At 38.2% G+C, this 19,936-nt stretch overlaps 1 protein-coding gene across 3 annotated transcripts in view; it reads left to right on the plus strand.

The window, feature by feature from the left end:
* The window catches only part of LOC122563198 (TBC1 domain family member 22B), a 314,506-nt gene that overhangs the window by 44,801 nt on the left and 249,769 nt on the right, over positions 1-19,936 (plus strand). For all 3 annotated transcript variants that reach the window (XM_043716741.2, XM_043716742.2, XM_043716743.2), the window contains exon 4: positions 16,407-16,586. In XM_043716741.2, coding sequence (XP_043572676.1) covers positions 16,407-16,586 — 180 coding nt within the window. The remainder of the gene's footprint in view (positions 1-16,406; positions 16,587-19,936) is intronic.

Raw genomic sequence — 19,936 nt, forward strand, 5'->3', positions numbered from 1 at the left:
GAGTTGAATTTTATTCTTATTGTATCCTAGATGAAAGCCAAACATTTTAATCTGTGTATTAAAACGCCTGAAACTGCTGGAAGGTGATGGCAAATTAATGTGCCCACCTGTTCGTTAAAATTGAGCTATTTATAATGAAGAAGGAATATGTTGAGAGTTCCATTTTGTCGAAGAGTTTAAGTAATTTGCAAAATTCAGCCCATAGTTTCAAGAATTCAGGAAGAATTATAACTTTGCTATGAATCTCCCCATGACTTTTTTGTCATGAAATTGGATTTAAAATGTTAATGTCAATTAACGTGTAAAATGTAAATGTGTGCCAGTAAATGTAAAAGTATAAATGTGTGCCAGTGGTCTGCTGGAACATAGAACAGTACAGCACAGTACGGCTCTTTGGTCCCCAGTGTTGTGCTGGCCTTTTATCTGCTCTAAGATCAGACTAACCTGCATATCTTTAATTGTACTATCTTCCATGTGCCTATCCAAGAGTCGCTTAAATGTCCCTAATGTATTTGATTCCACTACCACTGCTGCCAGTGCATTCCATGCATGCACCATGCTCTGTTTAAAGAATGCATCTCTGACATCTCCCCCTAAACCTTCCTCCAATTACCTGAAAGTTATGTACCTTCGTGAGAGACATTTCCACCATGGGAAAAAGTCTCTGGTATCTAGTGTATCTATGCCTCTCAACATCTTGTACACCTCTATGAAGTCACCTTGAAGAAGTGACACAATGATAGTCTCAACGTACTTCCATCTCTGCCCTTTTCAGCACAGTCTCTGTATACCCCAGTGCACCAGCAGCACAATCCAATTATCTGTTGCTTATAGAGTCATACAGCATGGAAACAGACTCTTTGGTCCAACTAGTCCATGCTGACCATGTTCCCAAGCTAGTCCGCATTGTTTGTGTTGTGGCTCAAAGAATCAAAGTCAGTGGTGGAACTTGTAATGTAATATAATCCAGAACCATTGCACAAAGTAACATGGAATTGAAATTTTGTCAGCTTGCTAAAGTGGATGCAAAGGACCCGCTGATATTATTTCAAGGAATGTAGGTAGTTTACCCTTTGTCTAACCAATGTTCCTCCCTCAGCTAATGGTACCAAAATCAGATAACTTGTTTACTCTGAGAATATTGCAACTACTTAATCATTGGCAGCTAGTGCAAATGCTTAGTACCTCCTTAATTAGGGAACACAGTTTTGGCCCTCAATATGTGTATATCACTGCCTGTTGAATTGAGTCATACATAATGATAGAAAACATTTTTCAATGATCTAAAATTTACAAAAGCTTCCTCAAAATGATTTAATGGCTGCAGCAACATGTTTATCACCAAGACTAACAAGTAAAGATGGTTGTAACTCTTCCAATATCATAGAATGGCACTATTTACTAGACTGATGAGGCAGCAGGTACATGGGGACATGACCAGCTTCAAGTTCCCTTCACCATCTTGTTGTGGGAATATATCACCATTCCTTCACTGTCATTGGGTCAAAAATCCTGAAATTCCCTCCCTAACACTTCTGTGGGTCTACGTACTGTGTGTGCATTACAGTGATTCAATAAGGCAGCTCACCGTCATCTTCTCAAGTGCAACTAGGTACAAGCAATATATGCTGGTACATTAGGATATAATGCCCATATCCTACGAGTGAATAAAACAAAAATGTGAATTACGTGTGAGTGTGGAGGAGGAAATGAACTCTGAATAAGAGGTGCCTTCTTGAGATGAGAGGATACTGTCCATGTCTGTTGATTGGGAGCAAGAAATCTTCTAAGGATTGTGTAGAGAAGGTGGGCTGCAGCTAATTGCCTCTTCTGCATTTTTAGCTGCTGACTACATTACTAGAAAGTCATCCTTGGAAATCTGGTACACTTTTCCACAGGGTAGAAAGCCTGATGGTGAAGGAAGTGACTGTGGGATATTTTTCCTTTTGGATCTTGATTCAATTTCAATAGTTTATTTTACCTCATTTCATCTAATTCTTTTACTGTTGAACTTGAAATTATTGCAAGTATAAATAAACATCAATAATTTGAGACTAAAGATTTTGAAGATAAATCCATGATATAATATGATAGTGTGTGAACACTCAAGTCAAACAAAGGTGCTAGCCTAAAGTGATTGTATCAAATCCATACTATAAATTGCTTCTAATGGCAGTTTTAATGTGACAGTTGTGTTAAATAGGAGACCAAAACCATTGCAAGTTGTTGAGTTATTTCAGTGTCTGGCATAAAATAATTGATGAGACCTTTTCCTTAAATTCAAAAAATACAACACAGAGGAGACGAGAAATTAATTCTTTGCACTTACCGCCACTCTTGAGGTCTAATGGCCAAAGATGGCTTCGGCGATTCACCAGAAGCTGCATGTTTTCTGACTGGCTTTAACATTGGGATTGTAAATTTTTAATGAGAAGTAGGTCCTTTTGTATTTGATTTTGAGGATTTTTTTGAATTATTTTTATAAGGTTCAGTGGTATGGTGCTTTTTTTTGGTGGGGTATGATTGATTACATTTGTGAGGGGTTTACTGTACAGAAGTGTTACGGCTCAGAAGGAAACTATTCACTTCATTATATTGTGCCAATACTGACTTGTTAAATGAGGTGGGGCTTGGCGTAAGGTAAGCTTTATTAGCGAATGATAGACCTGAGTAAAAGGTCTCTTAAGGGATTCTTGGGAATTTGGAATTGCAATTACATGATTTAGTGGAGGTGAGTTAGTGCAATGGTAGCCATTTGGGAGGTTTTAATGCTGTGATAATGCACACTGAATATGGGCTTTATTGAAGATGCTCTATTGAGGGAATGTGGTGGCTAGATGGCGTTTCACTCAGTCCTCTCAAAGAAAATCTTTGCTAATACAATTTTGTTGAGCAGTGTTGATATAAAGTTTATGTAAGTCATAGTTAATTGGAGACAGCTTGGTGATTATCTTTGGTTGATTACTGATGCCATATTCCACTTCACTGCTAATGGATGTGGATTCATTAGCTTGGACGCATATGCAGGATAGTGGTACACCCAAGTAATCCCTAGACTCAGATGTTTACAGGCCAGAAGTTACAGCCATTCCAGCCCATTGTGTCTGTGCTGGTTAACAAAGATCTGTTGTGGTTCTGTTCGCCGAGCTGGAAGTTTTTGTTGCAAACGTTTCGTCCCCTGGCTAGGCGACATCATCAGTGCTTGGGAGCCTCCTGCGAAGCGCTTCTTTGATGTTTCCTCCAGTGTTTATAGTGGTCTGTCCCTGCCGCTTCCGGTTGTCAGTTTCAGCTGTCCGCTGTAGTGGTTGGTATATTGGGTCCAGGTCGATGTGTTTGTTGATGGAGTTTGTGGATGAATGCCATGCCGCTAGGAATTCCCTGGCTGTTCTCTGTCTGGCTTGCCCTATGATAGTAGTGTTGTCCCAGTCGAATTCATGTTGCTTGTTGTCTGCGTGTGTGGCTACTAAGGATAGCTGGTCGTGTCGTTTCGTGGCTAGTTGATGTTCATGTATGCGGATTGTTAGCTGACTTCCTGTTTGTCCTATATAGTGTTTAGTGCAGTCCTTGCATGGTATTTTGTACACTACATTCGTCTTGCTCATGTTGGGTATCGGCTCCTTCGTTCTGGTGAGTTGTTGTCTGAGGGTGGCTGTTGGTTTGTGTGCCGTTATGAGTCCTAGTGGTCGCAGTAGTCTGGCAGTCAGTTCCGAGATGCTCCTGATGTATGGTAGTGTGGCTAGTCCTTTTGGTTGTGGTATGTCCACGGATAGCATCTCCTATCCCTACCTCATGCACATTTAGGTTGTGGGCGGCACGGTGGCACAGTGGTTAGCACTGCTGCCTCACAGCGCCAGAGACCCGGGTTCAATTCCCGCGTCAGGCAACTGTCTGTGTGGAGTTTGCACATTCTCTGTGTCTGCGTGGTTTTCCTCCGGGTGCTCCGGTTTCCTCCCACAGTCCAAAAATGTGCAGGTTAGGTGAATTGGTCATACTAAATTGCCCGTAGTGTTAGGTGAAGGGGTAAATGTAGGGATGGGTCTGGCTGGGTTGCACTTTGGAGGGTCGGTGTGGATCTGTCGGGCCGAAGGGCCTGTTTCCACACTAAGTAATCTAATCTAATCTAATCTCTAATCTACTTCCCAGTTTATTTCCGCATATCTCCCCATGTGATTCATTTGAGGAATGTCCTCTGAACTTGGTTCTTCCTTCTGTGCTGTAATCATTAACATTGCCTCCTCTTGCTTTCCTTCCCTATGAAAATGCGTTTTGAGCATATTCGCATGACAGACTCTGAGAGATTTCTTCCTGACCGGAGTCCATATCAAGTAGTTCACCTCACTCAATTTATTCTCGATTTTAATAGAGTGCACTAAACCGTACTTTTACGTGCTCACCTGTTCCTGTAAGTAACACCAGTACCTTATCCCCAATTGCAAAGTTGTGAATTTGGGTTTCCTATCTGCTTCCTGTTTCATTGTGTGCTGTGATACTTTTAAATGCTGTCTAACCAACTCTCCAACTCTATTTAATCATTCTCTAAAATTTGACACACAGTCCAAATGGGTGGTCTCTCAATTCTGACTTATTAATTTCTCCTTAATCAATTTTAATGGTCCTCTTATGTCATGCCTTACGAAATGAACTCATATGGACTGAATTTGATCAATTCATTTGGTGCATTTCTGATCACTAAAAATACAAACAGAACTCCCTGATCCCAATCATCTGGATAATCCTGACCATAAGCCCTCAGCATGGTCTTTAGTGTTTGATGCCATCTCTCTAGTACTCCCTGCGATTCTGGATGGTATGCAGTAGAATGAATTGCTTTGTTCCCAAGTTATTCATAACATCCATGAATAGTTTGGATGTGAAGTTTTATCCTTGATCTGACTGGATCTCTGTTGGTAGTCCATACGTAGTAAAAAAAACTTTAAGTTCTTCCTCTACGACCCTTTTAGCTGTGATGTTGCATAATGGGATTGTCTTTGGAAATCTAGTCGATACTTTTGTTTGAGTTAGGAGACCTACACAATCAATCAAGACTCGTGTGAAAAGTTCCTCAACTGCTGGATTGGGTATTAAATGTGCAGGTTTGTTACGGGCCTGTGGTTTTCCGATTAGCTGACATGGATGACACGTCTGGCAATATTCAACGATATCCTTGTATCGTCCGGGCCAGTAAAGTGTCTATGTAATTTAGCATGTGTTTTCCTCACCTCTAAATGACCTCCAAGTGGTAGCCTTTTTTAATGATGGGTCAATGTTATCATTCCTTCAGTCCTCTGGCATCTCCTGTGTCTAGGGAGGATCTGAAAATTACTGCCAGGGTTTCTGATATCTCCTCTGTTGCCTTCTGCAACAACTTTGGTTACATCTTATCTATGCCTATGGATTTATCCTCATTTTCTCTTTCTTTATTCTCTCTCTCGTGCGCTGACTCCCTCCGTCGTCCTCTCTCTCACCCTCGTGCTCTCTCTCCAAAAGGAAAAAGGAGACAAATCAGTGGCTGAAGAGGTCGTGTATTATTCAGAGATTCAAGTTTTTAGTCAGTTGGAATCTCTTGTTGGGACAGAGACAATCTGTTCAAAGAGAATGGGCCTAACCTGAACTGGAAAGGAACCAATATCTTGGCAGGGAGATTTGCTAATTCCACAAAGGGAGATTTTATACTGATGGAGAGGATAAGGTGGAGGACTTCTAAGCAACAGTGTAAATACAAAGATTAATGGGGAAGGTTCTGAATGTGAAGACAGCAAGTTACTTAAACAAAAAAGATGAGAGAATCAGAGTATGTAGTAAGTCTGAAGAACTGAATTATGTTTATTTCAGTGCAAGGGGTCTTTACAGGTAAAGCTAATGAACTCCGGCATGCTTAAGAACATGGGATTGGGATGTTGTAACTATTACAGAAACTTGACTGAGAGATCAACAGGACTGGCAGCTCAATGTTCTGGGTTTTAGATGCTATCGGAAGGATAAGAAAGGAGATGGAGTCGTGTATGTGATTAAAGAATCATAACTGCTGTAACTACACAAAGTTAAAAAGTAAAAATAAGAAAGGAAAGATCACCTTGTTGAGATTGTACTATAAGCCGCCCAATAGTTAGAGGGAAATTGAGAAACAATTATATAGGGAGATCTCAGATATATGTAAGCATAATAAGGTTGTAATAATGGGGAATTTTAATTCTCCAAATAGTGACCTGAGCTACCATAGTCTTAAAGGTTTGGATGGTGAAGAATTTCTCAAATATGTTGAAGAAAAGTTTCTTTATCAATATGTGGATGCACCTACTAGAGAAGGAACAAAACTAGACTTTCTTTTGAGCAATAAGGCAGGACAAGTAACTGAAGTAAAAGTGGGGGAGCACTTTGGGACAAGTGATCATAATTCTGTTAGTTTCAAAATGTTTGTGGAAAAGGATAAGCGTTCCCTAAAAGTTCTTAATTGAAGTAAGACAAATTTTCATAGAATGAGACAAGAACTTTCGAAAATTGAATGGAGTTGACTGTTGGCAGGTAAAAGGATGTCTGACAAGTGGGAGGCTTTCAAGAATGTGACGAGAGTTCAGAGGCATTGTGTTCCTCTTAAAATGAAGGGTAAGACTGGTAAGATTACGTAACAGTGGATGAATAAAGCTATTGAGGTTTAGTCAAGAAAAAAGAATCTTATTTTAGATATAGACAACTTGGTTCAATTGAATCTGTTAATCAATATAAAGAGTGTAGACGCAATCTTAAGAAAGAAATCAGGAAGGCAAAGAGGGGATATGAGATAGCATTGGCAGATAAGGTTAAGGATAATCCAGAGAGATTCTACAAATACATTGAGTAAAAGGGTAACAAGAGAAAAGGTAAGGCGCCATAAAGATCAAGGAGGTCATCTTTGTGTTGAGCTCCAGGAGATGGCAGAGATCTTAAATGAATATTTTGCATTTGTTTTTACTGTGGAGAATGAAATGGAGGCTAGAGAATTTAAAGAAATAAATTTTGATTTTAAAAACCGTTCCCATTACAGAAGAGGAAGTCTGGAAGTCTTGGAGAATATAAAGGTGGATAAATCTCTGGGACCTAAACTAATGTATGCCAGAATGTTGTGGGAATTAAGGGAGGAAATTGCAAGACCCCTTGCAGAAATATTTGCATAATCCATAACTAAGGGTGAGGTGCCTGTTGACTGCAGGGTGGCTAATATTGTACCTTTTGTTTAAGAAATGTGTAAGGAGAAACCGGGGAACTATAGACCTCTAAGTCTTTAGATGTGGGTAAAGTGTTGGAGGTGATTTTAAAAGGTAAGACTTATGGATATTTGGAGAGGTAGAAATTGAATAGAGATAGTCAGTATGGTTTTGTGTGAGAAAAATCGTGTTTCACAAACTTGATTGAGTCTTTTTGAGGAAGTTACCAAAAAGGTCAATGAGGACTGAGCAGTAGACATTGTTTACTTGGACTTTACTAAAGTCTTCGACAAGGTTCCGTATGGTAGACTAATTGGTAACGTTAGATCACATGGGTTTCAATGGGATTGCCAATTGGATACTAATTGGCTTAACAGCAAGTGACAGAGTAATGGTCAAGGATTGTTTTTCTGACTGGAGGCCTGTCACCAGCAGTGTTCCACAGGAATTGGTTCTGGGCCCTCTTTTGTTTGTCATTTATATAAATGATTTGGAAGAGAATTATAGGAGGGATGGTTAGTAAATTTGCAGACAGCATCAAAACTGGTGGCATAGACAGTGGAGAAGGTTTTCTAAGATTATAAAGGAATCTTGCTTAAATGGGTCCAAGAACTCCATCCATTTTTCATCTCAATCTGCATAAATACAACACGTTTTGGTGCAACAAACAAAGTTGGGACTTATACAATTAATTGGTAAGGTCTTGAGTAATCATAGAGTCATACAGTTTTTTTGTAGAACAGAGGGACCTAGGGATTGAGGTACATAACTGTTTGAAGTTTGCATCACAGACAGGATGGTTAAAAAGGCTTATAGCATGCCTGCCTTCATTGCTCACTCCTCTGAGTATAGGAGTTGGGAAATCTTGTTGAGGTTGTACAGGACATTTTTGCGGTCTCTTCTGTTATACTGTTGTCCAGCTCTGGTCGCCCAGTTATAGGAAGGATATTGTTATGCTGGAGAGGGTTCAGAAGAGATATACGAGGATGTTGCTGGGTATGGAAGGTTTGAGTTATAAAACACTGGATAGGCTGGGGTTTTTTCCACTGGAGCGTAGGAAATTGAGAGGTGACCTTCTAGAAGTTTATAAAATAATGAGGGCTGTAGATAGGGTTAATTGTTGTTGTCTTTTCCCTCAGATGGGTGATTTTGAGACTACAAGACACAATTTTAAGATGAGAGATTTTAAAGGCATGAGGGGCAAATGTTTTACACAGAGGGTAGTTTGTGTGTGGATTGACCTTTCTGAGGAAGTGGTGGTTGTGGATTACAATTAAATTTAAAAGATGTTTGGATAACTACATGATAGGAAAGGTTTGGAGGGATATGGACCAGGAGCAGGCAGGTGGGGCTAGTTTAGTTTGGGATTATGGACTGGTTGGACTGAAGAGTTGTTTCCATGTCCTATGACTCCAGGACTTTGTAAGAGAGTAGAAAAATCACTAGTCTGTGGTGAGATTCATGTGCAGAAACTTTGAATGAAGTTAAGAAAACATTTCAATTGTGTGCTAAAGGTTTATTCATTCTTGATTTAAACTGTATATTTTTGATAAGCCATCAGGTGAATCTGTGTTCGTTGTTTTAATTTGGGGCCAAAAGTTGGTGAAATTACTAAACATGATAGTGACTAATTGGTCCAGCTTCTTATCTTCTAGCGTAATGGCTAGAGGTTGAAGCTCTGGAGCAGCAGACTCATGGAGACCTACCATCAAGTAAAGTGTGTGCATTGAATTATACCACTTTGCTGTTAACAGAATCACCAAAATATCAATCATATTTAATGTCAGGCTGATGCAGTTACAGGAGGCATATTCCTGGGATGTTGGGTAATTTCAACAAAACCAGTGAGCTGGAATTCTGTGAAGACCTTATGACAAGATTATAAATTGCTTGTGGGAATTGTAAAATCCACAAGGATTGTTAACACAAGGGCTGTTCGTAAACTTTCTTTAGAAAGTGGATCATTTCTATTTATCAATCTTTTCAGCTGAATTTCATAGCTAGCACCTCTGTTTATATTGATTTGGGAAATACATCGGACATTTTAAAAGCTTTTTTAGGATGATTTATTTTTCTATATTGATGTGTCATAAATTGGATCATCTCGATATAGTTTAGCACACCAAGTTGGAGAAAATTCAAGACTACTATTTTTTTGTTCTTTGCAGATAGATGCTTATCTGCATGTCCATTCTGAATTTTAAAAAAAATGAAGAACTGCATTATCAAGATTGCAGCAAGAAGTTAGCTTCTAATGTTTTGTACATTGGAGATTAGGGAACCTTGCTGTGCATTCTGTCACTGTTGTTAGATGATTGTTGGGACGAAGTGTAGTTATGCTTTCATAAATTGTATTTCTGTTGTGGGGTTCCCCAGCTTCAGTTTGACAACTGAAAGCCAATTTTGCATGTAATGCTGGATAGTTAGGGATTTTGACCTCAGCCTTGTACAAAAAGAGAATTTTTTTCTGATTAGTGACCAACTTACCCTACCCAAAATGGTGAATGGGAGAGAATCGTGGTTGTCAGAGCTGCTCTGTTTGAGGTTTCCTCAGTGCTGGTGGTGATTTTCTCGATTTCTTGAAGTAGTTAGCATAAGATTTTTGCTTTGTTTTTGGAACTTTAAAAAAAAATCAAAATGGGCAGAAAGTGAGATAGCAGGAATTCAGGAGAGACCATGAGGGAGGTTGTAGAAAGGTTTTGGAGTTCATTTACAAAAAACTTAGCAGTGAACTCTCTCATCTGGCTGACTGTGAATGTACAAGCGTTTCTGGAAATCGGAGTTCACACCAAGAAAAGCAAGCAAGCAACAAACTTTCACAGCGAACTTGAGACCTCATTATTGAAACAGTTCCTAGCTGTGAGTGTCAAGTTTTCAATGATCAGCTAAGTTTATTTTTAAGACTTATAAAACTTGTCTTGATTTTTTTTGTAAATCTGTGATAGTGAGTTAAATGAGGACTTTTTATGTTTTACTGAGATCTGTCTCTTGGTTAATTCTTTTTATCCTAGAGCAGTGTTTTGAGGGTAAGACTGCTGTTTTCTGGGTCTGTACTTTAATATGCAGAGATGGCCATTAGTAGAGCAATGTGCTCTTGCTGTTGAATGTGGGAGATTAGGGATGATTATGTGTGTAGGAAGTGAGATTTAAAATCCTACTGAATCACATGGATTGGTTGGAACGGCAGTTAGAGACAGTGAGGGATTTGTAGGATGAATGGCAATATCAGGAAGATAGAAAAATCACAGATACCGTTAGGTAGATGGGCTACTCCTTGGAAAGATAGGTGAGGTAGGTAGGCAAGTAGTGCAGGAGTCTCCTGTGGCTGTACCCATCTCCGGCAACTATGCTGTTTTGGCAAATGTAAGAGGCGACAGACTCTTGGGAGAATGTAGCACTGACAGCCAGGTTTTTGGTATCGAGACTGGAAAAGATGTTTCAGATTTCCAGTACCTGCAGTATTCTGCTTTTCTCAGAAAGTACTTTTGTTATATTTCTTCCTTTTGTGTCAAAATTATGTTAATACAAAATTCATGTACCTGCAAGCTGTTGGCATAGCAATTATATATTTAACATAACATATTTAACATAACAATTGTTCGGTGTGTACAAGAGAAGATACAGAATATAAAATCCTAAGCAGTTCAAATATTTTAATGGGAATGAATTGCCTCTGAATTAGCTAGGTAAGGATTAAACTCCTTCAGGGAAAAATTAAAATAAACCTGTTCACCTCTCTGAACCAGTTTGCTTTTGTTTTAAATTTAGTGTCACTTCTTTGTCACTGCCCAACTGTCATTCTCGTAACTAGAGTGGTAGATTAGGGCTTCGAATTATACAACTATCATGAACATTTTTATCTCTATTTGTGGAAAACAATTTTAATCAATGCCAAAATGACCTTTTCCCCACTGATTCTATCCCAAAATACAAACAGATGGAATATAATCAGTGAAGTGAAATAAAATAGCATTATGTTGAAGAAATAATTTGGTAAGCTGTTCTATGTGACTAAATGGTACAAAATGAAAGACGAATATCTGCTGTGACTCTTTGCTGGTTTCAAAGTTTTACTAAAAAAAAGTTCAAAGTTAAGATAACTTTAATTTACAGGGAAGTGAAATTTTGTTTTGGATAGTAGACTTTTCTGTCAGGACACACCACAAGACAGGATGAGAATGTACTTTTTTCTCTCTTTTGGCAAACAAGCAAGTTTGAGCAACCAAAAAGTGTTAATCTGCAATTGGCTGTGGAATAATTTCAGGAGCTACTCATAACTGGGTTTGTTTCCACTGAAGTTTACAAGAGTGAAGTATACTCATTCGACTGAAGTATACAAGATCCTGTTCAATCTTGGCAAGATAGGTATGGACATGATGTTTCTTTTTGTGGGGGCATTTAGATTTCAAGAGCACTGTTTAAAAATTCAGGATTGCCTTTTTCGAACAGAGGCGAGGAGTCATATTTTCCTCCTGAGAGTTATGCAATTTTGAACTCCATGTCTCAGAAGGTAATGGAGGTGAGATCATTGAGTATTTTTAAGACCAAGTAGACGGATTCTTGTTAAGCAAGGGAATCAAAGGTTATTGAGAATGTAATATTTAAATCACAACCAGATAGCTATGACCTTACTGAATGTTGGAGCAGGCTTGAGGGGCTGAGTGGTGTAATTCTGATTGTAATTCATATGTTTGGAATAAAGTTTGAAATCAATAAAATTATCGCTGTTGAGGTTATCATACATGAACTATATTTTGTAAATATTTTATAAGTTAAATGCAATTCAAAGTTCAAGAATGAAAATCAAAATTAACTGTAGGTCCTAAAATAGAATTAAATGTTGTGAAAATTACACATTTTGTATTCAGAAGGACATTTGTAAGAATACCAAGTGCAAAGGAGAGAAACATTCTCATACTGGAGGAGAAGAGAATACTGATTGGTTGCCTAGTCGACTCTAGTAGATATGTTGCTATGGAGAATACACCAGTCAAATGACAGCTGATGGCTAAATACTAAGGTTTTTATAAATTTCAACCAGGCTGGTTAACTGATTAGTATGGTACTCTTGAAAATAAGAAAGAGGCTAAGAGAGGGGTGTTATTTGTGAGCAGCAAAACAGTGTTTTGTAAGTCAGTCATCAAATTCCAGAAATTTGTAATTCACAATGTATTTCAGTCTCCTGAAGTTGATCAACAATTTATATATTAGTAATAGCTTACGTTGTTAACATGTTATTTTTATAGCAATATTTGGCAGAGTGGTTCTACAAAGGTCACATTGCTGAGAAAGGTATATCCATGACAGAATTGTACCGACATATATGCACTGTTTATATAGGTTAACTCTACCTTTATGGGAACACTGATTTATGACTTTAAAGTGTAACTCAACTTCTGAAATGTCTGTTCTCTTATTTCTTGCTAATGCCTTTGTACACCACAGCAATTGAAATTTCTTTTGAAACTTGTTCAAAATTTAGTTTACTCTTTTCCAACAATACCAGCTCCTGTTAAATCTTCCAGTAGTCTATTGTCTGTTTCTCTTGGAAGTGCTTGGCAGGAGAAAAGGAGAGGAGTTAAGATAAGGCTGCACATTAACTTGTGCCCCACTGTAAACAAAATGTCAAGAAATCAACTTGTGTAAGAGATCCATTCCATAAAAATATTTTCAGCTATTATAGCAATTAGAAAGTGACTATTTGTAAATGGAGAACCTTTGCCTAACTGCAGAGTAAGCTTACTTGGAAATTCTGCTTACAACAGGAAGTCACTCAAGGGCACTATTTACATCATCGAGTAAATAGTGAGCACAACCGTAAACTAGTTTATGATCTACATAATTAGGGCAGAATTAAATTTATCTCAAACTTGCAATGACAGTACAGGAGTTCAGACACCAGATTTAAAAAAAATCTTTTTTGATAATCATTGGCATAACAAATTAGTTGCACGTACTGATAATGCCATGTAAGGCCTCCATCTCCATCTGAGCTTTAGCTATTCAAGAGGAACATGTTGCTGTCACAACAGAAAATTTCACAGCATTACAAATAATGTTTGAAACAGCAAGCACATAAAAGGTGCATTACAGTATTCAGCACATTAAGTTTGTGACACACTAGTGCCTAGCTTTATATCTGCAGAAATTGGCAAAACTAAAAAAAATCGAGAAAGCTACGCACAAACTGAGTGAATTCCCCGAGACCCAGAAAACCAAATCTCCCAATATTGTGACCTACTGTTTAGCATTGACTTACTGTTATCATACCATAACAATCCTAAAACAGATAAATACTATAATATTAGAAGGTATGTCAGTGTTTAAATAAACTTAAAATCACCTAGCATGACTGAATTTCCTTCAAACAAATTTAAGAGTTAAAGAAAAAATGAGTCACTCAAACTCTGAAAGATATGGGTTGTAATGGGTTATCTGTATGCTTCCACTTTAACCCTGTATTAGTCTTTTTTATTTTCAATCTGAATTAAGTGAAACAGAATCTCGGACAAAAGATGCTAAACTATGGATATCATCAAATATTGACCAGTATCCTACTTTCAAATAGTGGAAGGCAAGCATCAGTGACACTTGAAATTAATCACTCACTAATGTGACCAGAAAATGCTATATTTTTTGTAATTGTACGTAAGTCCCAAATGCATAATTCCATTTACTTTTGTCATAGAAGTCAACAGCACGGAAACACTCCCTTCAGCCAAACTTGCCGTTGCTATCCAGTTTTCACAATTTAAACTAATCCTATTTGCCTGCATTTGGTCATGTCCCTTCATTCCTATCCCATCCATATAACTGTTTAACTTTTTCTTGAATGATGAAATTGTAATTGCTTCCACCACTACATCTGGCATCCCATTCCAGACACTCACCACCCTCTGAATGAAAACATTTGTCCCTCTGGTCCATGTAGCATCCTAGTAAAGCCTTTCTGCATTCCTCCTAATTTAATAATATCCTTTATATAGTCAGATGACCAGAACTGCACACCATATTCCAAATATGGTCTCATCAACATCTTCTACAGCTGCAACAAGATGTCACTATTCCTATTTTTAATACTCTGACTGATGAAAGCAAGCATGCTGAAAACCGCCTTCACCACCCTGTCTACCTGTGACTCCATTTTCAAGGAGCTATGAACGTGTACCCCTAGGTCTCTTTGTTCTATAACACTGTCCAGGGCCCTGCCATTGTACTATCTAAGTCGTTCTCTGGTTCGCCTTCCCGAATTGCAGCACCTTGCATTTATCTAAATTAAACTCCCTCTCCTATTCCTCAGTCCACTGGCCTAGTTGATCAAAATCTTGCTGCATTTACAGATAAGCTTCTTCACTGTTCATTATACCACCAGTCTTGATGTCATCCACAAACCTACTAGCCATGCCTCCTAAATTCTCATCCAAAACATTTACTACACCTGCACTCATTTAAATTTGCATTATCCCACAGTCTTCGTCGATGGACCAGCAAGTAGTTGGACCATACTGAACAGGAATTATTCCAGATGTAATTTCAAATCCATTCTAAACTGGCTAATGCTTGGTAAGGACACCACAGTTGACTCAAACATCCCTGGCATAGGGCAGAGAGAAGAGAAATAGATATAAACTCAGGCTCTTCATCAGTCATCTGTGCTGGATGTTGGATAAGGGTGGAATGGGTTTTGCCATTATGTTGTGTCTCAGGATGTAGAACCTTCTGAAAGGGGAGTGTGACCAATAAGAGGTCGTACATGTTGGTACCAACAACATTGAAAGAGAAAGGGATGAGGTTCTGAAGAGAGAATGCAAGCAATTAACAGGACATTAAAAAGTAGGTCCTCAAATGTAGTAATACTTAGATTAGTCCCAGTGCCATGTGCTAGTGAGAGTAGGAATAGGAGAGCAGATTAATGCATGGCTGAGGAGTGGTGCAGGGAGTGGGATTTGCATTTTTGGATCATTGGAATCTCTTTTGGGTTAGCAATGTCCTGTATAAGAAGGGTGAATTTCCAGATTTGGAAGAGGACCAATATCCTGGCAGGGAAATTTGCTAGTGTTACTCAGGAGGTTTTAAACTAGTAATTGAGAGGAGAGTGGGGGACCCAAAGAGCTCGTGCAAAGAGGATAAATCTGTGGCTGGTACAGTTTAAAAAGAGGAGCAAGTCAAATAGTCAAGGCAAACAAGAACAGGGCAGAGAACGAGGTAAAACTGATAAATTGAAGTGCATTTATTTCAATGTAAGAGGCCTGACAGGTAAAGCATATGACCTCGGAGTGTGGTTGGGAACATGGGACTGGGATACCATAGCTATTACAGAAACATGGCTCAGTGAAGGGCAGGACTTTATTTCTTTATTTTTCCACTAATTCTATGAAGGTAATGCTGAACTTTTTAAACTCTCTTTCTCTTTCTACTTTGTACCCAAGTTTCTTTGTACCAAGGTACCTTTGTCCCTAAGATGCTGCCATGTGTGGTGACATTATACACTTTTCACTGTACTCCTGTACTTCTGTATTTAAGTACGTGACAATAAAATCTAAATCTAAGATATGGTACATATTTTTTGAATATTTTTGAAATGGCATTTGAGTGAGTTAGAGCCAGGTATATAACATGTTGCCAAAAGATTGCAGCCGACTGAAGTAGTTGGAAGTAAAAGGCAAATCACACACTGCAGTAGCAAATACCCATGTACAAAATAAACAATGATGTGTCATGGATGAGTTCTGCTCTGTGTTAAAGGGAGGGCGTGCTCTGGATAATCTTTTGTCATTTTCAGTAAATGTTATATTTTATCTAAATAATTTGCTTGTATTGACTTTTTTAACCTATCTAATGTTCAATAAACCTAGTAACAATCTGAAGTTAAAGAAATTGTGAGATTATATGCTGTGTATCCAGTGAATAGGTCTACATTAATAAGGAATCTTTATGTAATTGTTGGGCCTTGTTGATGTTGAGGCATAAAGACACATTTCAAATCATTTGTGTATAAATTTGTGTATAGAATCGGCACTTGATGCTATCAGAATGTGAATTCCTTGAGTGATCTCACAGTCAATCCATTGTCAAGTACGTGTGTATAATATGTTTCATCCATATTGTTTGTTGTATGATTATGTAACAATCTATAATATTTTCAAAATGCCCTCATGCCTGTGGGGATTCGGCTAACTTGTCTGTGTTGGATAAAATAATGAATGTAACTTCATTTCATTCTAGGTGGCTCTTTAGGCAGAGTAACACTCCAAAAACAACAGTCACTCCCTTCACGGCCTGTTATTCCATTAGTGGCACGAATTTCAGATCAGAATGCATCTGGGGTACCGCCAATGACAATAAGAGAAAAATCACGTCATGAAAAGTTCAAACAGCTTTTAAGCAGTGCAAATACAGATTTAGGTAAGTTCATAAAGAAATAACAGATGAAACACATCACATTTAACCTTTCAGTGGAATTTATATCATGTATTTTTGTTCCATGTTTGATTATTCCTGATTGCAAAAACTACAGCATTGCAGTACTATACTTTTGTTTCTTGTTTTATTGATGAACTCTCCTTTCCTTCTCTTTTCTCACCTTCTTCCACTTCTCTCTCCTCCCCTCCCAATTTTCCTCCCTATCCCTCCTTCTCTCTTACTCAGTCTTCTCTCTCACTGTATCAAAAACTTTGAGGAAGTATACTTAGAGACGTGTGAGTCTCAGTGAATATTTCTTTTTGCATTTCTGTATCATGAAAAAAGTACAGTTTGTTCAGTCAGCTTTAGCACATCTATAATGATATCTAATTTATGATTGAGTTTGAGAGTGGGGTGATCAACTGTCCTGAATCGTTATAATGCATCACTGCATTTAAAATATAAGCAAATGATATGTCCAGAATTGCTGCCATAGACCAATTTAGGAAAAAAAATGGAAACAGAAACCTTTTAAACTTTTTCCTTTTCTTTTAAAAGAATTAATGAAAACGAGAATGGGGTCCACAAATACGATGGTCCAGATTTTGTGATAGTCAGATAGTTGTTTCTGTTGCTTAGATGGCGACTGCACATGGGGATCCCGTGGAATCCCTGACAGAGCAGATACCAAAGGAAAAACCTGGGAAATTGAAGATTCCGATGGGCAGTTCACCTAAACTTGGAAACTTCCAAGTGCATCCATTTAACTCTGAGAATTCAGAGGGTTCACTGCAGTTAAGTAAATAGTTGCTCAGGAAATCTTTAGACCTTTAAAAACATCGCCTAATTCTTGGGTAACTATTAAAAGTCTCCAACTTGTTACACTACCTCGCAATCACAACTTCCCCAGACCACCTGTACACCACAGCCTACCTTAAATTTGACATCACTTACCCAGTTCCAATCTCCCTTGTGTCCTAACAATCTACTCCACTTAACATCTTACCCACCTGATACTCTGATTTCAGACTTCTGGCTTAGTATCACTTCATGGGAACTATGATGTTGGCCATTTAAATCCCAGAATTCAGCAATTAATTGCCATGACTAGGAGGGCATGGTTTGCCTCCCCAGAGTATCTTGCACTATAAGGTACCTGAGAAATTTGAAGTATACTCCACATTTCTGAAGTAGCTCTGTATGAGTCTCATCTGATTTGCGAATGTATGTGGAGTGGCAGTCAGAGTGTATTTGCCATTCTTTGGAAAGTCGGCCCAATATTTCTGCTTTCCTGTAGTATTTCTTTAGATCTGGTAGTAATCTGTACTTTGTTACTTTCTAACTTTTGGTGAGAGCAGTTCTGCATAGGGAAATAAAAGAAAGGCCAGGAGGCTTCAACAGGCTTTACAGATTTTTTTAAACTCTGCACAGTCAACGGCTAACCGTGATTTAATCTAAACATTCCTCTCTCTCAACATCATGTGATTGAAGATTATGTTTACATAGAATTCTGTATTTTAATATGTGGATTCAGCTTAAACCTGCAGAAGAAAAGGTATTATAATGTGAGTTATTTTCCCTTGTAGTTGTGAAGTTCAGTTTTGTGGGATTTTTTATGTTGTAGTTTAGCCCCCTTTTGCTCTGTGCAAGTCTCTGAATGATATGGTCAATGTTTTGCACAGATTTCAAAGGATGAGATTATTGAGTGTCTGACTGGTTCTGATTTCAGCTTATAGTTCCCACATTGTATTCTGTATTTTAATTTGACAAAGTAAAATAAATTTACTTTTCAAAGCCTTTTACTTGTGGGTCGCTAACATTCAGTGCTTTACCTAAATGGTGGCACAAGTTCTTAAGATTGATACTTTTCAATCAAATATTGCTATTACATTTTCTAAATTCAGAAGTTTTTTTTACATTGATTGGAGGAGCACACACAATTGCTCTACAAGTAGAACTCTGGGGTTAATGCGATTTTCCTTAGGAGCATTGCACAGGCTAGCGCAGCTGTTGTGCTTCATTTCATATTAGCTTCATGTTTCAATTACCTTGAATCTAACCATGCACAAAAATATCACTGAATGTAAAGATGTCTGGAGTGACTTGTTTCTGAGTGCTGTGACTGAGATTGATGACCACACAAATTATTACAGGAAAATAAATTCTCACTTGGTCTTAAAATGTTTTGGATTATGACATATATTCAAAGTCTTCTTAAAGAGACAAGGTATTTCACATAGAATTTTTTTGACAATCGTAAATAACAATCTCAATATTAAGCGATTTCTGGAAAAGGAGTGTTTGCTGATAAAGGCATGATCATTGATTGTGATACAAGCTGGTGCTAACTTGCTTACAACAAAAAAAGGTTACTTCTAAAAATTACTTTTAACAATGAGATCTATAGCTTTGAGAATCCATTATAATGAAATTTAAACTGTTAATTGATTTTGGTAAATGTATATTAAAATACAATTGCTGAGTGTCATGTTCATTACTTGTCCATTTTACATGCTGCCTTGGAATGAAGCAACCCTGAATACAAAACTTACCAATTAAAACGGTTGGCTCAAGGCCAGAGACAAAAAAAAAACTGCAGATGCAGGAATCCAGAATAGACAGGCAGGAGGCTGGAAGAACACAGCAAGCCAGGCAGCAGCAGCAGCAGGTGGAGAAGTCAAAGTTTCAGGTGTAACCCTTCTTCAGGACTGGGGGTAGGTGTAGGGGGAGCTGCAAATAAAAGGGATGTTGGGGCGGGGGGGGTGAAGTAGGGATAGGTGAAGATGGGTAGAGGGTATGACCTGGTTGGTTAATGGGAGGAATGAATCTGATTGGTGGCAGGGAGGACTGGAAGGGAGGCAGAGGGACTGGGAAGGGAGTCAAGGCCAGGGCGCAAAATAATGTTGCTTTATCAAAGGCATCTTTTGGGATTTTCTCAAAGGTGACCTTTTGATTTTTGGGGATTCCTTTTATTCTCACTAGCTCCTTTATTTGATGGAGTAATGCAGTCACATAATTGTCTATATTTAGACTTAGAACAATGCACAATTAAAAGAATTCACTAATATACTCAATTTTCAGTCCTCTATTAAATTTAAGCCACAGCACAAGGATAGCATTCATTTCCTAGACACCACATTTGAATTGGCACAACACAACAAGCATAAGCTAACAACAGAGACTTTTTTTCCAAATTGATTGACGCTCAGTTCTTCGCACATAAAAACCATCACTCTAAACATACCTTCCATATTGATTAGGTCACAGCTGATGCATTTCCATCACATATTCAGAAAGTGCAAACAGGCAGTTATTACTCCTCCTGCATCTCAGATTTAAATTTAACACTTGAT

The sequence above is a fragment of the Chiloscyllium plagiosum genome, unplaced genomic scaffold, assembly GCF_037043375.1.
Source record: "Chiloscyllium plagiosum isolate Xiang-an unplaced genomic scaffold, Cpla_swu_hap1 HiC_scaffold_26, whole genome shotgun sequence".
Lineage (NCBI taxonomy): Eukaryota > Metazoa > Chordata > Chondrichthyes > Orectolobiformes > Hemiscylliidae > Chiloscyllium > Chiloscyllium plagiosum.